Consider the following 21,163-nt stretch of genomic DNA (forward strand, 5'->3'; position numbering starts at 1 on the left):
ATGAACTTAAATGATTTTAGCAAATGGCTGCAATATAACAAAGAGTGAAAAATTTAAGGGGGGTCTGAATACTTTCCGTACCCACTGTAAGTCCTACTAGATCACTACAGGCTGTCCTCTTTTGTAGGTATGTCCTACTAGATCACTACAGGCTGGCCCCTTTTGAAGGTATGTCCTACTAGATCACTACAAGCTGGCCCCTTTTTAAGGTATGTCCTACTAGATCACTACAGGCTGTCCTCTTTTGTAGGTATGTCCTACTAGATCACTACAGGCTGGCCCCTTTTGTAGGTATGTCCTACTAGATCACTACAGGCTGGCCCCTTTTGAAGGTATGTCCTACTAGATCACTACAAGCTGGCCCCTTTTGAAGGTATGTCCTACTAGATCACTACAGGCTGGCCCCTTTTGTAGGTATGTCCTACTAGATCACTACAGGCTGGCCCCTTTTGTAGGTATATCCTACTAGATCACTACAGGCTGGCCCCTTTTGAAGGTATGTCCTACTAGAAGATCACTACAGGCTGGCCCCTTTTGAAGGTATGTCCTACTAGATCACTACAGGCTGGCCCCTTTTGTAGGTATAGCTATGTAAACATTAAAAATAAGTTCCTATATGGTTTAAAATTCAGGAATATACAGTCCAACTCTGCTCAGCACATGCCAAGTGCTCTTTATTTTTTGGAACTGTGCCGAAAATCTAGAGGCCAATCTACCGGCAACCTAAAGTTTTATTGCTGCTCACGGGCTCTGGACTACAGCAAAATGGCAGCTCCAGCAAAAAGAAACAGGAGCAATGCTTGAGGCTATATAAAGCATACTCTAGTTTTGGTAGCATAAATAATGTGGAATGTATGTTCTTTGCTAAAGAACATTATTTTTTTATCAAGTTATTATGAGTAAAGTTCTGCTTTATGACCCAATGATTATAATTATTATTTACAAACTGATCATTTTCACATGTATATTAAAAAAAATAATAATAAAATTGCCTTGAAGAGATCTTATACCACACTGATGGCTTCTGCAATACGATTTTTCACTACATTTCTTCTGTGTGTTTTCTACTTTCTTCATAAACTCGCCAGCTTACTTCACCGACTGGTTATTCACAAAATTGTCATTAACTCCAAGCTGTAGGGCTTGCCATAGGCTTATAATAATAAGTGATGCTCCCAATTTTAAGCACCAGTTTCATTTATAAGTTAATTTCCAGCCTCCTAAGTGGCAATAATGAGCACCTCCAGGGGTTGAAGGAACTTGTTATTGTGCAGGGAAATTTCCACCTGCTAGAAAGTCTCCCCATGAGTGAGCCAGTTTCTTTAATCCTTTTATCCTTCCCTCTACTCCGCAGCGCAGAAAAGTACGGAACATATTATGCACAATGAAGGATACAAGTGCAGTACAACCCCTTAGGGACTGCTTAAATGTTTTTCTACTTTCTTATTTGCAAAACTTGACACGTTATTTTCTCCTTTGTGTCCTATTAGGAAGTTTTCCTTCACTTCCTTTCTACTACAGCCACTACAGGAAGGGAGAGGAAGACCCTCCAAAGTGAAGGCAATCCCTGATTGTCATCAGTGTCACCCATTAAAAGATTTCCCTTCTATTCTTGTTCTGGCGACCACTCAAATTTTGGGAATTTCTTTTACTTTAACTTTTGGTGAGAACAGTCACCAGGTCAAATTGAAATGGTGAATCCCCCTAATGCTAACACAAACCGCAATAAAATGAATTCAATTAAACTTTTGCTTCACCTTCTCCCCTAGTTGGCGTACCTCAGGGCTTGGCTCTGCAACCGGTCACATTTTTGATTTTAGAAATTTATTCAGATGATTTTGTTTTTGAGATCATGTTTCTGCTGATTACACACATACAGTACATGCGAGCTGGTCTTGTATGGTCATACATGACTAAAAGCTTTCCTTTATGCCATATAGCCAGTGATTAAAATCAACTGATATTAAAGTGGTTCTAAAGCCTTCATTTTTTACCCTAATGCATTCCTTGCATTAAGGTAAAAAATGTTTAGGCATCAGTATTCCCCCTCAACCCCCCCCCCCCCCTTTTACTTACCTGGGCCCTCATTCGATACAGCCCTGTGCACGTCTGGCGCTCTTCTCTCCCCTCACTCCTGGGTCTCGCTGGCTCTGCTGGGACCCGGGAGCCATTGGCTCCCAGTGCTGTCAATCAAAGCCAGTGACGAGGGAGCAGAAGGCGGAGCAGCGTCCCGCTATCTGTGTCAATAAACCCAGCAGCGGGGCTCAGGAGTGAGCACACACTGGACCGAGATGGGGGACAGGAGCGCTGCCAGGGGACCCCAAAAGGGGAGGTTCATGGCTGCTCTGTGCAATCTGATTACACAGAGGAAGTATAGACATGTTTGTTTGTTTTTTTTTTTTCATTTTAACCTTTACAATCACATTAAGCAAACGTTTGACCAGTGCCTTGTCACCGATGTTGTTGTCAGAAGGTAGAGAAGTCTTCTGTAAGTCTAACCCTCCATAAAATCAGAGAGCGCCTATCTGCAGTCTGTTACCTATCAAGCTATCATAGCCCCAATTCGCACTTACCCATTTCACTACATGACTTTGTCTGACAGCTCACATTACATAAACCAGCATAGAGGTAGCTCCTACTGCATCGTGGAAGTGGGCTATGCAAGTCCATCAAAGCTGAAGCTTATGTATGGATATTTTTGCACAGTTATTGTGGCCCAGTTTGGAACAATGCAAGTATGTATATGCCATACCTTGCTGATCCCTGTGGAAATCAATGTAGTAGACAACGCTACTACAGTGATCAGTGCTAGCTTCTGGGCCCTGTACCAAGTGGCCGCCCTGCTGCATAGTATGCAGAAGAGGTCGCTTGCTTGGCATTGGCACCATTCAGAGAACACTTTGCATTTTTTCAGTAAAAGCAAATCGTTCTTTGAACGAGATAGACGTTACATCACCACCCCGCCTCTCTCTCTCATCAAATCAGAGAATGCTTTGCATTCATTGAAACAATGCAAAGCCATCTCTGAATGGTGCCTGTGCCGAACAAACTACCTCCTGTGTAAACTAAACAGCAGGAAAGACACTTGGCATGAGACCTGGAAGCTAGCAGTGATAACTGTAGTAGCAGTGCAGTGAAAGTATGGCAACCTCTATACTTTCATTGATCCAAGCTGGACCAATGTAACTATGCAAAAATATCTATAAAATGTCAGCTTTAACCTAGACAGGTGCTGCCACACAGAAGACTTTTCCCTATTGTATTGTGGCCATACAGCATTATGTGGCCATTTGTACACCTAATATAGTTGTCTTTTTTTACTTTTTTTATTGATGTAATGGTAAAACACCTTGAGGCTGATTAATTAAAAATGTTGAGAATTTTGGCTCAATAAATTGATTGAGATTCATTCAATTATCCAATCATCATGTACAAAGCAAATTCCTGTTTATTTTATCTGCACATGATTGGGCATTTAAAGTGAGCACAGCTACAATTATTTTTTATTTCATTCTTTTTTTTCCCCAGGTATATAGGAACAAAAACAGGTCAAATTGACATCAAGTAAAAATGGATTTTTGTAAAATCTTACCGTAAATCCTTTTCTCTTAGCCCATTGACAGATGCAGTCCTCTTTGATTAATATCAAATTGGGTTATACTGCCCTCTACAGGAGTAGGACACTAGGCAGAAGAAAACGTTCTGGCCCCACCTTAGGGGCAGTCCCAGAGGGTATATCCTCTCTCTCTCTGCTACAGGATGTTAGTTATGTCACAAAGCAGTGTCAGAGAATTTAACCCAACCCAACTCAAAGATAGAGGGGCGGGTACTGCGTCTGTCAATGAGCTAAGAGAAAAGGATTTTACGGTAAGATTTTACAAAAATCCATTTTTCTCTGTCGCTCATTGACAGACGCAGTCCTCTTTGATTAATATCAAATTGGGACGTCCCAAAGCAGTGCCACAAATGAGGGGTGGGAACAGAAATCAAAATCCAGAAGGCCCAACCGGAGCCAACCAGAAGCATCAAGGGACTCATCGAACAAAAAGATGAGACCTAAGTGAAAAACCCAACAAACCCTCGAGGTAGACCAATAGTCTCCTCAAACAGCGGCCTGCAGGAACCTTGCGGCCAAAAGAGGCATCCGCCGATGCCAGCACCTCAACCTTATACAATCTTGTAAAGGTATGAACCAACGACCAAGTAGTCACCTTGAAAACCTGAACCACTGACGCCTGATGGCGGAAGGCCCAGGAAGCACTAAGCGCCCGAATAGAGCGCGCCTTAACAGGGAACGGGGGATCCCGACCCTTAAATAGAATAAGCCTGTACCACCGTCTGTCTGATCCATCTAGAGATGGTCGCGGCAGAAACAGGCAACCCCTTCTTAGGGCCATCCATGATCACAAACAGTGAATCCAATCCGTCTTACGAAATGAATCCGTAGTATTCAAGTATACCCTGATCGCCCAAACTACATCCAAGGAATGCAACGCGAATTCTTGAGGATGACTGGGCTTAGGACACAGGGAAGGCAATACAATGTCCTCATTCAACTGAAACTCTGAAACCACCTTAGGCAGAAAGGATGGATTCGGACGCAAAACAACCTTATCCCTATGAACCACCAGATATGGGGGAACGACAGGATAATGCAGCCAGTTCTGACACCCTGCGTGCAGAAGTAATGGCCACCAAGAAGGCCACCTTCTGGGATAAAGTAAGCAAGGGAATCTCCCTGATATCTTCAAAGGGAGGTTTCTGAAGAACCGACAGCACCAAATTAAGATCCCAGGGCGGTAAGGGTGCGCGCACTGGTGGAGCCAGGTGTCGCACTCCCTGGATGAAACTCCGCATCAAGGAATGAGTAGCCAGAGGCTTCTGAAGGAAGATTGCTAATGCTGAAACCTGACCCTTGATAGTGCTCAAGGTCAGTTTCTGCTCAACCCCCTTTTGCAAAAAGGCCAATATTCGGGCCACCGAATAAGAACGTGGAGGGAACCCAAGGGATTCACACCACGCAATATAAGACTTCCATGTGCGATGATAGACTTTTCTGGAAGTCGCTTTCCTTGCTTTAATTAGAGTAGGAATCACTGAAGTTGACAACCCCTTGTCCTTCATCACCTGGGTCTCAATAGCCAGGCCGTTAAGCCAGCGATCGTAAAGCAGGATGGAAGATCGGTCCCTGCGACAGCAGATCCTCCCTGAGAGGAAGTCGCCAAGGAACGTCTGAGACCAGCCTGACCAGGTCGGCATACCAGACCCGACGAGGCCAGTCCGGAGCTACCAGGATAACTGGCATACAATAGCGGATACTGCCCCCACGGGGTGATCAGCGCGTCTGCGGCGTCTGCTAGAGGATCGCGGGAGCGAGCCCCAAACCTCCGCACTTTCCTGTTGAGCCGAGATGCCAACAGATCTACATTCGGGGTGCCCCAACGAAGGCACAGTTGGTGGAATACCTTTGGATGAAGAGACCATTCCCCTTGATCCAGAATCTGACGGCTGAGATAATCTGCCTGTCAATTCTCCACCCCCGGAATGAATACCGCAGAGAGAGCTGGAACAATCCGTTCCGCCCAATGAAGAATGCTGGCAACTTCTATGGCCACCAGGACACTCTTGGTGCCCCCCTGGTGATTGACGTAAGCCACTGCTGTGGCATTGTCCGACTGGATCCGCACCGGGCTGCCCCGGAGCTGCTCGGTCCAATGAATCAGACAAAGTCTGATCGCTCTTAGTTCCAATACATTTATCGGTAACCTGGACTCTTCCAGGGACCAAAGCCCCTGAGCAGATAATTTGCAGAGAATTCCTCCCCACCCGGATAGACTGGCATCCGTGGTGACAATCGTCCAGTATATTGGAAGAAATGACTTCCTCTGGCTGAGCATCTGAGACCGAAGCCACCAGACCAGAGACTCCCTGGTCCGCTCGCTCAATCGGATCCGATTGTCCAGGGAATCTGGATTCCGGTTCCATTTGAGAAGAATCTCTCTCTGAAGGATTCAGGTATGGGACTGGGCAAATGGTACTGCCTCGAAGGAAGCCACCATCAAACCCAGGACCCTCATGCAAGTCCGAAGGGAAGGCCAGTTGTCGGCTAGTAACAACTGAATCGTTGATTGAATCTTCCGGAGTTTCCCCGCAGGAAGAAACACTTTTGCCCTGGATGTATCTAAAATGAGACCCAGATATTCCAGCCTCCTGGTGGGAACCAGAGATGACTTCTGCAAGTTCACCAGCCACCCGAACTCTTGCAAAGAGATCATGGTGATCTCCAAGTTTAGCAACAGAGTCTACGGAGACTCCGCACGGAGCCGAGGATCGTCTAGGTAACCTAGAATCGATATGCCTCGCTGTCGCAACAGCGCCAACACTGGGGCCAACACCCTTGTGAAGACCCGGGGAGCCGAGGCGAGACCAAAGGGTAACGCCGCAAACTGATAATGGTTCTCCTCTACGGAAAAACGCAGGAAACGCTGATGTCCTACGTAAATGGGAATGTGAAGATAGGCATCCTTGATGTCTATGGACGCCAGAAAATCCCCCTGATGCAGGGAGGCCGCTACTGTGCGAATGGACTCCATTTTGAATTTTTGTACCCTGACAAAAAGATTGAGTGCTCTTAAGTCCAGAATTGGACGCACCTTGCCCTCTTTTCTGGGTATTGTGAATAGGTTCGAATAGAACCCCTGAAAACGCTCTGTCCAAGGAACGTGGACCACCACTCCTTGTTGCATTAAATCCGTTACTGCCCCCCGCAAAGCTTCTAAGCGATCCGGGGATAGTCGGATATTGGAAGGAAAGAATCGCACCGGTGGGAGTGATTGAAACTCGATCTTGAATCCTGACCGTATGACTTCGCGAACCCACTTGTCCGGGATTCTGGAAAGCCATGGATCCGGAAACCGGCGAAGACGTCCCCCCACCCCGGCTATGGGTGGGGGGCGCACCTTCAGGCTTTAGTAGTCTTATCTTCAGGTCTAGAAGAGCCGGACTTTTGTTTACCCGACCGGCGCCCCTTGAAACCTCCTGGAGGAGCTTTGGAGGGCTTTGCTTTATCGCCCGCCCCAGCGGAGCGAAAAAAAAAAATCTTCTTTTTTTTTTTTTTATGAGCGAACAAGGAAGGCCCCCGTCTCTGACGAGGTCCTTTACCCTTAGTATTCTGTGGCAAAAAGGTGCTCTTGCCCCCAGTGAGATCCTTGATAATCTCATCCAAGGTGGCCCCAAATAGGCGATCCCCCTGAAAGGGGAGATTTAGCCAAAGCTTTTTTGGAACCTTGGTCCGCCGACCAGCACTTTAACCACAGCATACGCCTGAGAACCACTGCCGAGCGGCGTCACAGACAAACTGTAGCCCTTGTATCATCTGCTCCCGCAGGTCTGATACTGCCGGGGGGATGCTTCTCCCCTCTTAAGTCCCGGCGTAACAACTTGGTCCATTCTGTCAATGTTTGTGAAACCAAATCAATTGCAATCACTGGCCTAAAAGCTGACCCAATCAGGGAAAAGATGGAGCGAGACACAGCTTCCGCCTTACGATCCACCGGATCCCTGAAGGACGGAGCGTCCTCCAATGGGATAACAGTAGCTATATTTAATCTGGAAATAGGTGAATCCACCAATGGTGGTACTGTCCATTTCTTTGAGGAGGGATTCCTCAAACGGATAACGCCTAATAATGCGTTTGGAAATACCAGGGGTTCGTTTCGGATGACCCCATTCCTCTTTAATTATATTACCAAAACATTTGGGCAAGGGGAACACTCTCGCCATTTTGGTAGATTTATTAGTACCAAAAGGAATCTCAGTATCAGCTACTTCCGCCGGTGTAACCTCAAGTCTTAAGGTTTCCCGGACAGATACAATTAGTGCATTCACCAACGCTTCTTCTTGAGCTATGGCGGATGCCGAAACGTCCTTCTCACTGTCTGAAGAGACAGTACCCGAAACACAAGTCCCAGATGAGGGACCTGCAGCTGCAGTGACAAGCTCAGAATCTGAATCTGAAGTTTCAGATGAAATAGGGGTAGGCGGGGGTCGCTTCCTTGCGCCCCGTTCCAGACAGGCCACCTCCACCCGAGATACAAAAGACTCCAAAACCGCTGATAATGCATCAATTGAAAGTGGGGAACTGGAGGGTCCTGCAGCCACCTCGAGGGGATCAGATGGGGATACATGTGTGGCAGGGTCCCTGCTAATCCCGGACACTTTGCCAGTAAAAAATTTGCAAACAAAAAACAAAAATATTTTCTTCTCTTTTTTTTTTTATGTGTAATCCCCCAGCGCAATAGCGCCCCTCAGCGTACCTGCTTTGGACCCCCACAGAGAGAGAGAGAGAGACCCCAAGGGCTCACCACCTGATGCAGAGAAGCTTCTACCAAACTGCTCCCAGCGCTGTCCTAAGCAGACCAGGAAGTCCTGTGATAGCTTTCCCGGGTAAAGGAAGTGGCTCCGCCCCCCATACACGCCTTCCGGCGCTCCCAGTGCTACTCCTCGAGGTAGCTGGGTACATCAAACATGGCCGCCCCCATGCAGGAGACAACAGGCTACGGCAAAATGGCGGCCTGCGTGACCTGCGGGCGGCCTGTGTAAACAATGGCGGTTCCTATGCGGCTTATGAGCCTGCAGGATCCGTGCGGCCTGCAGCAAGATGGCGGCGGCCTACCGATCTTGTGTGGCTTCTACCGGAGGATTGGCGGCGGCCTGCGGACAGCTATGGAAGGCTGGCGGCGGCCTGACAAGTGCAGCCTGCGGGAGGATGGCGGTAGCCCCTGTGCTGCATCCCTCTGCATAGGGTAGGTGCTTAACCTTTTACCTACATGCCAGTACTTTCTATGATTATCTAATTAGTCAGCTCCCGAACCAAGCCTCCTGGAGGGTCAGCTCCCAAACCAAGCCTCATGGAGCGTCAGCTCCCAAACCAAGCCTCATGGAGCGTCAGCTCCCAAACCAAGCCTCCTGGAGCGTCAGCTCCCAAACCAAGCCTCCTGGAGCGTCAGCTCCCAAACCAAGCCTCCTGGAGCGTCAGCTCCCAAACCAAGCCTCCTGGAGCGTCAGCTCCCAAACCAAGCCTCCTGGAGCGTCAGCTCCCAAACCAAGCCTGCTGGAGTGTAACTCCTATTCACCAAATCACACTCTCAAAAGGAGGATCTGTGAACATGTCATAGGACAGAGAGGGAACCTTAGGATCAAAGGGTCCGACCATCCACAGAGGGGCCCGTATCCATCCCAAAAACCCGACAGGGGGAAAGGGGGAACATCTACTCACCATACCGGAACCGACGGGCACCCCCTCTCAACAGAACCCCTCTCCACCGAGGTGGGGGGCTGTCGACCAATGCGGACGCCATGACTCAGATTCCGACTGGTCGTAGGCGTCCTAGCGAGATGTTTCACTCGCAAGGCCAGTCCCCGTCCAGCGGGACTATGTCGCAGGCCGACCCAGAGCGGAGCTGGAGTCTGCACGCGCTTGTAGGCTGAACTGGGGTGACCACTGGATCTCAACATCCAGCCCGTCGCCCAGCTCCAGCATAATTGTTTGAATGTGTCGCGGCTGATCCAGCGCGGAGCTGGAGTCTGCATGCGCTTGTAGGCCGGCTGGGGTGACCACTGGATCTCAACATCCAGCCCGTCGCCCAGATCCGGCATAATTTGCTTGAAGATCTCACAGGAAACTGGAGAAAAAAGCTAACTAAAAAAGGATTTATCTAAAAAAAAATCTTGCCAGGACCAAAAGATCCCAGCAAGGAACGTAGGTCCTTACTCCTGACTAGACAGAAAAAAACTAACATCCTGTAGCAGAGAGAGAGAGGATATACCCTCTGGGACTGCCCCTAAGGTGGGGCCAGAACGTTTTCTTCTGCCTAGTGTCCTACTCCTGTAGAGGGCAGTATAACCCAATTTGATATTAATCAAAGAGGACTGCGTCTGTCAATGAGCGACAGAGAAATACAAGTTTCAGGTACATTACATATTCATGAGACTACAATTTTTTGCTACAATTATTTGATTTTCAACTCCTTTAGTAAATCATCCCTCGTGCATGCATGGGTAAAGCACTATACAACGTAGGGTTTAGCTTTCCTTCAGGGATGTAACTACAGGGGTTGCAATTGCAACCGGGCCCCATGCTCCATGGGAGGAGATTGGTTCCTCTGTATGCTGCCCCCGCCGCTCCCCTCCTATCCAGTTCCCTTGTGTTCTGTTGTCTCTGGGCCCCTGTGTGCTCCCCTGGTCCCCCCCCCTCACTGTGCACCCTCCCCTCTCCTGCCGGCTGCTGCGGGGGATGTGTCACAATAGAGAACCAGGAAGGGGTCGGTAAATATGTAATTTACCAGCTCCTTCCTTTTCTGAATGGACAGAGTCATAGTCAGTGACATTGTAAAATAAAATGAAAGAAAATGATAAATAATTAAAAAAAAAATAACAAAAAATAAAAACTACTGACACCAGTGGGTGAACTTCTAGGATCACAAAGGTCACACTTGCAACCAAGCCCTGGCATTCCACCACCGTGGGGAGGCCCCATGATGGCGGGAAGGGGGCCCACTTCAGAAGTTGTGAAAGAGTCCCGTTGCGGGACCATAATAAAGGGCCCCATACCGAGAGTAAAGGGTTTCAGGATCAGTTGGAAGAGCCCCAGGTTTGAAAGGAAGGGCCCGGGCCAGGGGTCCAGGGGGCCCCTCCTGGTTTCTTGCACCAGGGCCCTGAAGGTTCTGGTTACGCCTCTGCTTTCCTTATAATGATACTGGCTATGAAAATGAACGCTATCCCTTTTAGATGTACCTGCATTGTGCATGACAGGAGGGGAGAATAGTTGTCAAACCCTGGCCTCCATGTGACAGTTGCGGTGGTGCTGGTCACTTTTATCACATTCATATTTGTAGGTGGGTGGGGCAGGCCTGTAAAGAAAAAACACAAATGTTGTACATATATACAGTATGCCAGGTCAAACAGTATACTAAAAAAATTATATATATATATATATATATATATATATATATATATATATATATATATATATATATATATATATATATATATATATATATATATATATATATATATATATATATATATATATATAGAGGTCATATTCACACTAAAATTATCAGTTTCTGCAGTGACCTATGTTGATCCAGTGGATAAAACCAAGCAGGGGTTCTTCACTGTAATAAGGGGTTCTTCACTGTAAGGGCGGTGAGAATGTGGAACTCTCTTCCACAATTGGTGGTAGCTGCGAGGAGTATGTCTACTTTTTCTAAGACTTTTGGACGTGCATCTCACAGATCATAACATTCAGGGTTATGGGGAATGAGCAGGCCACCGACACACACACACACCTGTACAGGTTGAATTGGATGGACTGATGTCTTTATTCAACCTCATCTACTATGTAACTATGTATGAGCCGACAAGCCCTAAGACCTCAGAACAAAAAGAGCAACAGGTCCACCTGACAATACAAAGATTTTTTTTTGACTCTGATGTTTTTCACACCACGGTATTGCGTGGGGTTGTACATTAAAGTTTAGCTAATTTTAGAACAATAAAACCTATGTTTTTGAAATGTATTTGGCAGGGGAAAAAAACCTAGAATTCAATATACGGCTCTCAGTAGAGGCAAAATCACAGGGAGGACTAGCAGCACCAAGATATTAAAAGATATTACATCACAGTTATAATTTCACGTATGTTAGACAAAAATAAATTCAGATAAAAGATGGGTCAAGACTGAAACCACACTAAGTAGAACACAATTAAATAAGAATATCTGGATTCCATTAAAGTATAGCAGATACACATGAATTGATGGGAGCGATATATAAAACATGGGGTATGATCAACAGACAGGCTAAATGGGAATATAACTCGCCTTTGATCTCATTAGAAGGAACAAAATATTTTGCACCTGGGAATGAGATACAATTTGGGAACTGGGTAAAAAACATGCAGTTAAAAGACATAACACAAAGTGGAAAGATTAGAGGCCATATCATGAACTAAACACTAGGGGAGGAAACTTAATGTTAACCACTAGCAGACCGCGCGCCGCAGATATACTGCAGAAGGCTTGCCCCAATGTGCGAATCGCCGTACCTGTATGGCGATCTGCGTGAGCCACCCTGGAGGCACACGCGCCCCCCATTAGCCAGCAGGAAAGCTGATTCACGGGGCCAGCTGCTGTGATTGCCACTGGGGACCCGTGATCACTCCCCGTGGAGAGAGAACAGCGGTCTGCTGTTGTAAACACAGCAGAGCGTTGTTCTCTTAGGAATCAGCACAGAGCGCCTGTGTTCCTCCTAGTAAGGATCACAGGTTTCTGTGTTGATTCCACAAGTCCCTCCCCCATACAGTTAGAAAACACCCCCTAGGCATACACTTAACCCTTTGATCGCCCTGAGTTAACCCCTTCCCTGCCAGTGTCATTATTACAGTAACAGTGCATATTTTTAGCGGTTTTTTTTTTTTGTGTGCTATAAACCGACAATTTTGAAAAAACAATATTTTGTTTTATCTTGCTATAAAACACATCCAATAAATTTTTTTTAGAAAAAAATCAATCCTCCTAGTAAATTTAGGCCAATATGTATTCTGCTACATGTCTTTGGTAAAAGAAATCCCAGTATATTGATTGGTTTACGCAAACGTTATAGCATCTACAAACCGAGTTATATACTGGAATTTTTATTTATTTTTTTACTAGTAATGACAGCGATCAGCGACTTCTAGCGACTGTGAAATTGCGTCGGACAATCAGACACTAACTGACACTTTGTGGGAACCAGTGACACTAATATAATGATCAGTGCTAAAAATATGCTTTGTCACTGGATGGGAAGGGGTTAAACATCTAGGGCAGTGGTCCTCAACCCTGGCCTACAGGGCCCACTAACAGGCCAGATTTGCAAGATAACTGAAATACATCCCAGGTGATATCATTTGCTGCTCAGTGATTGCACTACTCTAGTCTGCATCTCCCCAAGGTAATACTTAAAATCTGCAAGAAAATATATCACAGCGCAAAACAATAATGATAGTGAATCATATGCAAAATAATTATGGTTCTACTACAATAAAAACTCATAAAGTGCACCGTGCAAATATGTGCAAAAGAGGCTGAAGCGTAGAAACCATGTAAACATAAGCAATGATAAATAAGGTGCCAGTCCAGATAAAATAGTTCTTGAAGATCTCAATAAATGGTAAAATATAAACAGTCCCAAAAATGGGTCCCACGAAAGTGCTGGAGTGCCAGGAAGAAAGTGCACAAACATGCAATCTTTTCCGGTGCAGTGAGCAAGTGCCGGTCCTCCCCCTTTGGGTGTTCACTTACCGGACAACGATGACCCCTATGCTGTATAGCTATAGAGATCGACAGAACTTATGTCCTAGTAAGGAACCGACTGTCAAACTCCTCCAAGCCAGATGTATCTCCACAGATGTAAATACCCCGATACATGTATTGGAGAAAAGGATGCTCACATAGTGTAAATCCGATAAAAAGGTGTTTATTGTGCAAATGCTAAAAACAAACTCACATTTCGTAGCTGATAGTAAGGCATATATTGCGAATATCTCGTCCTTCCTTACTAACAGCTACGAAATGTGAGTTTGTTTTTAGCATTTGCACAATAAACACCTTTTTATCGGATTTACACTATGTATGACCGGAAAAGATTGCATGTTTGTGCACTTTCTTCCTGGCACTCCAGCACTTTCGTGGGACCCATTTTTGGGACTGTTTATATTTTACCATTTATTGAGATCTTCAAGAACTATTTTATCTGGACTGGCACCTTATTTATCATTGCTTATGTTTACATGGTTTCTACACTTCAGCCTCTTTTGCACATATTTGCACGGTGCACTTTATGAGTTTTTATTGTAGTAGAACCATAAATATTTTGCATATGATTCACTATCATCTGCCTTTCATGACCAGGCCATTTTTTTGCGATACGGCACTATGGAATTGTGCAGTCATGCAACGCTGTACCCAACTAAACTTGATGTCCTCTTTCCCCACAAATAGAGCTTTCTTTTGGTGGTATTTGATCACCTCTGCGTTTTTTATTTTTGCGCTATAAACAAAAAAAAGACCAACAATTTTGAAAAAAAAAAAAAAAGTTTTACTTTCTGCTATAAAACACATCCAAAAAAAAAAATTTAAAAATCAAATTTCTTCATCGGTTTAGGCAAATATGTATTCTGCTATGTTTTTGGTAAAAAAAAATCCCAATAAACGTATATTGATTGGTTTGAGCAAAAGTTATAGCATCTACAAACTATGGGATATTTTAATGGCATTTCAATTTTTTTTTACTAGTAATGGCGGTGATCAGTGATTTTTAGCAGGACTGTGACATTGCGGCGGACAAATCTGGCACTAAGTGACACTTTTTTGGGACCAGTGACACCAATACCGTGATCAGTGCTAAAAAAAAATGCACTGTCACTGTACTGACACCGGCAGGGAAGGGGTTAACATCAGGGGCAATCAAAGGGTTAAATGTGCTCCTTTCTAACTGTGGGGGGAGGGGGATGCTTTGGCTGTGAGAAGATAGAGATCTGTGTTCCTGCTTAGCAGGAACTCCCCTACTAGCAGAATGACGATCTGCCTTGTTTACAACAGACAGCCCTTCTGCCTCTCTCCAAAACGATCAGTGGGTCCCAACGGACATCGGATCCACCGGACCCGCTGATTGCCACCTGCTGTGACTGGGGCGCCATAGACCCTGAGGAGCAAAATCATGTGCCTGTATGTGATTTCATGCAGGAGAGACACCGCCCCGCAGTATAAATACGTTGGGCAGTCAGCAAGTGGTTATATAGGTAGATCAGCAGTCTGGGTTCTTTATCAACAAATGGCAGGTGCCAGAGCACATCAAGTGCCCGTCACCCGCAAATTGGCTGCTGTTGTGATTATTCCCAGCAGAAGCGGCACACACACACATAGGGGAACCCGTAACCAGCAGCTCCCAAGGGAGTAGTGCTACATGTATATATATATATATATATATATATATATATATATATATATATATACGTGATCCAAGCACAGCTACCGCCCTGTAGCAGTAAGTCAACAAGTGGTTAAGAAAATTGTAGCAAAACTCCTTGGTATGGCTTGAAGTCCTGGATAGCCTAGTGCAGTGATCTCCAAACTACGGCCCTCCAGCTGCTGCGGAACTACACGTCCCATGAGGCATTGTAAAATTCTGACATTCACAGACATAACTAGCAATGATGGGAATTGTAGTTCCTGAACAACTGGAAGGCCCTGGCCTAGTGGAAAGATTTTACCACCCAATCTTTTGAGAAGACAACACAATAGGTTAGTTAGGAATTCAACGCACCGCTGTAGGTGAGTAATTAGTGATAAAGTAAGAAATGAGTTAGGTCTTAGATGAGAGGAGCCAAGAAGGAGTTCTCATTTGCATGTAAGCTTCATATGTAGTACCTATCTTTCAATTTAATATAGTGTCCAAATCCATTCAAGAAAAAAAATAAACAAATTTTTGTCTTTACGTTTTCTACAGCCAGAATTGTGACCTAGGATCTCTAGGTTTCACAAAAATACTTTTATCTTCCACTTGGAAGACATAAGTTATTTAAATACGTGAATTTTCCGAAGCTGGAATTTTGTAGGAATTGGAATTTTGGCCATATATGAAGCTGAGCTCAAGAAAACTGGGGCATGACCTGAAAATAGCTGGAGGAAGGAGTGACTGGAACAGACTGCCAGCAGCGATCCAGTCAGCAGTAGGTACATTTTTAACAGACTTCAGATAACAAAGTTGTATTCCCAGACAAAAAAAAAAAAAGGAATAAAAAATAAATAAAAATATGGTATTTAATACAAACTTTTATTGTCTGTATTTGTGCTGCGTTTGTCTGGCTTTAGTAAATACATGTTGACAGCTAAATTATTCTACCCTCTGCTCCATGCATTGTGTATTAAAACGGAACTCCAGGAATATGAAGGCACAAATTATTGTAGCCCTGCAATCATGAACACATCATTAAATGCAAGCAGTGTGAGTTTCTAAATTTGACTTGATATCAGCCTCTTGAAGTCCACTGTACCAAAGAACTCAGGAAGGGGGAGGGAGAAGCAAAACAAGGAGCCAATCAGGTATGCAGCAGTGCAAACAGCATGCTTACAGGAGAAGAGAGCAGAATGACAGAGAAGTGAGCTCAAACCATAGAAATACAAAAAGGAGTGCCATACTAAAAATGGATGAAAGAGTCCAAGATCACTTTAGTTGTTGGCAAATAAATAATATAAACAACAGAGAGTAAAACTTAGATGAGCTTAGAGAAAAACACAGTGGCCTCACAGATTTACAACAAAGAACAAAAGGGTGTGAACACCTAGAGCAGGCATCACTAAATGGCGGACCCAGTTAATGCCTCATCCGGACCCCTGCGGTCCCACCCTTTAGAGTCTTTCTGCCCACAGCCATCACCACTGCCATTCTCATAGAGCCAACAGCTGGAGGCAGGACAGCTATAGACAGAGGGCGGGGCCTACCCAAGTTAATAAGCAGGTGATTGGTTGCGAGGATACAGGGAGGTCATCGCACAAACATGAGATTCGGACCTCTGCTGGAAGAATATTTTACTGACTGGACCTTTGTAAATTTTAATTCAATACCCTTGACCTAGAGTATTATCTCCAGCATTTTATTATAGGATAAAAGATACAAATTATACTCAGAAACCAAAATGAAATGGTAACATATCATAAATACAGATTCCAAAAAGTCCGCCCTTTAACCTCATAAGATTACACGGATAATGGCAGCAGCTGATGTGTTTCAGGGGGTTGCCCCTCTTCCTCAGAGCAGTGCCTGGTGACACACAGATCTGTGTAAGAACCAGTATCATACTCACCTCATAAAGTAACAACGTAACTGCTGCTGAAGAAGTGGTCACCTACTTGAAGTTGGGTACAATCCACATAGAAAACTTTCCTTTGGTTAAGCAATTCATGCAAAACCGGTCTAAGTGATTCCAGTCCAGTCATGGCGTATATGGATATACTTGACCAGAGATTTACTTTAGGTAACATTTTTGTTTTGTGTCTAGTGGTTTCTAATAATTGTTCTTCTAGTTAAATTTGAAAGTAGCAGCATATCTCCCCAGTACATTCACACATGTACAGCACACTATGGGAAGCTCACGCGGCATGGTCACTTTGCAGCAGCGACATCACAAATTTTCAGCTTTGTTAGATCTCGGCCAGGGGGATATCTACACGTGCTTGTGGTTACACAGATCAGTGGCTCACCCACTTTCTTTAGCCCTGACCTAGATTCTCTTTGTCTTCAGCCATAAGCGCACAGCTGAAGTATGGACATGCATAACAAACAGGCAGCTAACTCACTGCTGGAAACCTTCTATTGTCAGACTCGCATTCCTTCTACAATTTTTTTTCCCCAGGCTGACGATCTATTCCCACCCTGCAGCCCTTTTCCATAAAACACAGCCCAGTCTGCACATCACCACTGCAGAACTTCAAAAGTCTGTGGACAACATCTAAAACAATTTGATAATTGGATTTTTCTACATACTTACATGTAAAATCCATTTCTTGGAGTACATCACAGGACACAGAACAGGCTATATACTTATCTGGGTTATGCACCACCTATCGGTGAATAGACACTGGCCGACCAAAAAACAGACAGGAAGCCCCCCTCTATATAACCCCTCCCATACAGGAAGTACCTTGGTTTTGTAGCAAGCAATGAACTCTCAAAAAGAGGGGAGGGACCTCTGTATCCCATGATGCACTTCAAGAAATTGATTTTACAGATAAGCATGTAGAAAAAAAATCAATATTCTTTATTGTACATCACAGGACACAGAGCAAGCTACATACCCAACTATCTGGAAGGTCTCAGAGCAATCCCTTTAGAGGTGAAGGAGACACAACACGAATGAAAAAAAACACCATCAGCCTATACTGCAGCTTTTTACACACTCCTCTGCTGCTCTAACATCCACTTGATAACATTTTGTGAATGTATGCACTGGCGACCACGAAGCGGCCTTACAGATCTGAGCCACAGACGCCTGGTAGCAAAACGCCAAGGAGGTTCCTCTACCTTTCAACCCATAGGCCTGAATGATTGACAATAGGAAATGGAAAATTGTTGCTTTGGAAGCTGCTTGACCTTTTTTGGGCCCTTCCGGCAACACAAAGGGGCATCTGAATTTCGGATAGATTCTGGCAGCCCGTACCGTACCACATCCAAGGAATGTAGTCATTTCTCTTATGCAGAATGAGGATGAGAGAAAAAAAGAGGGTAGAACAATGTCCTGATTTAAATGAAAACCAGAAACAACCTTAGGCAAAAAGGACGGAAGAGGACGCAGCACCGCCTTATCGTGGTGAAGGATCACTTTACAAAAAAGAGCCACCAATTCAGACACCCTTCTAGCCCAACTGAAAGCAATGAGAAAAATTGGATTTTTGTAAGAACTTACCGTAAAATCCTTTTCTTTGGAGCCTTCTGACAGAAGCAGCTCTCAATGTTTCTTCACGAATGGGAAATGTGCGCCCTCTTCAGGAGTAGCTAGGCAGTGAAAGCTTTCACTTGACACGCCCACAGGGGCTGTCCTTCATGACATTACCTCAGACACACTGTGCTCACTAATCAGTTTCATAGCAAAGCAGTGAAAGAAAACACAACCAACCCCAAAATAGAGGGGCGGGAGCTGCGTCTCAGAGGACTCAGAGAAAAGGATTTTACGGTAAGTTCTCATAAAAATTCAATTTTCTCTTATGCCCCCTGACAGACGCAGCTCTCAATGTTTCTTCACGGATGGGATGTCCCAAAGCAGTGTAGTCAAGAGGGGTGAGAAGAACGCAACTAAAAAACAGTCAATGCATTTCCAAGGCCAAAAAAACGTAGCCAACAGGGTACCAGAAGCTCAAGCAGGAGCTTAACCAAAAACAAATATTCACCCCTGAAAGAGAACTCTAAAGGGCCATACACACTATAAGATTTTCTTAAGAATTTTTTCTTCAGGATTTACCTTTTCTATGTAGTGCAAGGGCCTGCCAGATTGCATACAAATTGAAAGTGTTTAGGTCTGACCACATATTATCTGGTTTTGGTAAATCTAAAGGAAAAAGTCTTCAGAAAATCTTGATCGCCCGAACCACATCCAGCGAATGCTAGGCAAATTCTTCAGGATGCTTGGGCTTCACACAGAGAGAAGGCAACACAATACCTTCATTGAGGCAGAAAGCCGACACCACCTTAGGGAGAAAGATTGGTTCGGTCGCAGAACAACCTAAACTCCATGAACGACCAGATAAGGCGAACGGCAGGACAGAGCCGTTAATTCAGACACCCTGTGAGCAGAGGTGATAGCCCCCAGAAAGGCAATTTATTGAGACAACAAAGGCAGAGAGACTTCTCTGATATTACCAAAGAGAGGTCGTTGTAGAGTGGACAAAACCAAATTCAGATCCCATAAAGGAGGATCTCCTCGGCGGAGGCAGATGACGCACCTCCTGTATAAAGGTGTGAATAAAGGGGTTAGTATCCAAGAGACGCTGGAATTAAATGGCCAAGGTCGACACCTGACCTTTATTCGTGCCGAAAGCCAATTGTTGCACCACTTCTTTCCGTAAGAAATCAAAGACCCTCGTCACCGAAAAGGAATGAGGATACAACCCTTGCGACTCACACCAGGCAATATACATCTTCCGAGTACGATGATAAATTTTTTTCTGGAAGTAGCCTTCCTAGCTCTCAACAAGGTAGGAATTACAGCATCAGAGAGACCTCCATCTCTCAACACCTGGAGATGAACAGCCAAGCCTTTAAAGCCAGCGACCATAAAGCAGGATGGAAGATCGGTCCTGAAAACAGCAGATCTTCTATCAGCGACAGCCGCCATGGAGGCTCGACGGCCATCCTCACCAAGTACGCGTATCAAGACCGGCGAGACCAGTCTGGTGCCACCAGAATCACCTGTACCGCCTCCACCGCTAACCTGTTTAGGAACTGTGACAAAAACTGTAACAAAGGAAAGGCATAGATTAGTCGATAACGACTCCAAGGCACCACCAGCGCGTTGACCAGAAGATCTCGAGCCCTGGCCACAAACCTGTCCGTTTATACCAGATGCAAACAGATCCCCCTCTGGAGTTCTCCATCAGGCATGCAGGAGGCGAAAAAACCTCCGGATGCAGAGACCATTCCCCCTGATCCAGAGCCTGACGACTCAGGTAATCCGCCTGCCAGTACACCACACCTGGGATGAAAACTGCGGAGAGAGCCGGAAAGTGTGCCTCGGCCTAGGTCAGAACCTCGGCCACTTTCTTGGCCGCCCAAGCACTCTTGGTGCCCCCTTGGTGATTGATGTAAGCCACAGCCGTGGCATCATCAGTTCGAAACTCGAACAGGGAGACCATGCAACCGAGGTGCCGTGGTGATCACCGTCCACAACAGCAGCAGAAAGGAACTGCCCTGGCTCCGAACGGGTGACAGAAGCCACCACGAGAGCTCCGACTTCATGAAACGGCTTAGACAAATCATTCTGTCCAAAGACTGTGGATCCTTGTACCACTTGGCAAGAATCTCTGCTTGCAGAGATTCCTGTGTGAAATCTGGCAAACGGGACTGCCTTGAAGGCCGACACCATCAGCCCCAGGACCCCCCTACAGGTCCGCAGGGAGGAGAGATCGTCGTCCAGCAGGATCCTGATCACTCCCTGCAAAGTCTGGAGATTTTTACCCCTGGTAGAAAGACCTTCACCTGAGCGGAGTCCCATACCGTATCCAGATAACTCAGTCGCACAGAAGGAGTCAGCGCAGACTTCTGGAAGTCAATGGTCCACCCGAACTACCGAGGCGTCTGAACTGTGAACGCTAGATCGCCCTGCAGGGTGATACAAGAGTTCGCCCTTAACAGATCATCTGGATAACCGAGGACCGCAATCCCCTACTTGCGTAGCAAAGCTACCCCTGGAGCCAAAAACGTATTGAAGACTCTGGGAGCAGAAGCTAGACCAAAGGGTAATACCACAAATTGATAGTGCTCCCTCGCCACTGCGAAACGGAGCTACCTTTAGTGGCCCTCGGAAATCGGTGCAGATAAGCATCTTTTAAATTGATGGAGGCCAGAAA

At 45.5% G+C, this 21,163-nt stretch overlaps 1 protein-coding gene across 1 annotated transcript in view; it reads right to left on the bottom strand.

Moving 5' to 3' along the window:
* Positions 1–21,163, bottom strand: part of TYRO3 (TYRO3 protein tyrosine kinase) — a 248,018-nt gene that overhangs the window by 192,853 nt on the left and 34,002 nt on the right. The window contains exon 5 of the mRNA XM_082275310.1: positions 10,795–10,910. Within this exon, the coding sequence (XP_082131436.1) occupies positions 10,795–10,910 (116 nt within the window). The remainder of the gene's footprint in view (positions 1–10,794; positions 10,911–21,163) is intronic.

This window comes from Pelophylax lessonae (genome assembly GCF_965119305.1).
Source record: "Pelophylax lessonae genome assembly, chromosome: 13".
Taxonomy (NCBI): Eukaryota; Metazoa; Chordata; class Amphibia; order Anura; family Ranidae; genus Pelophylax; species Pelophylax lessonae.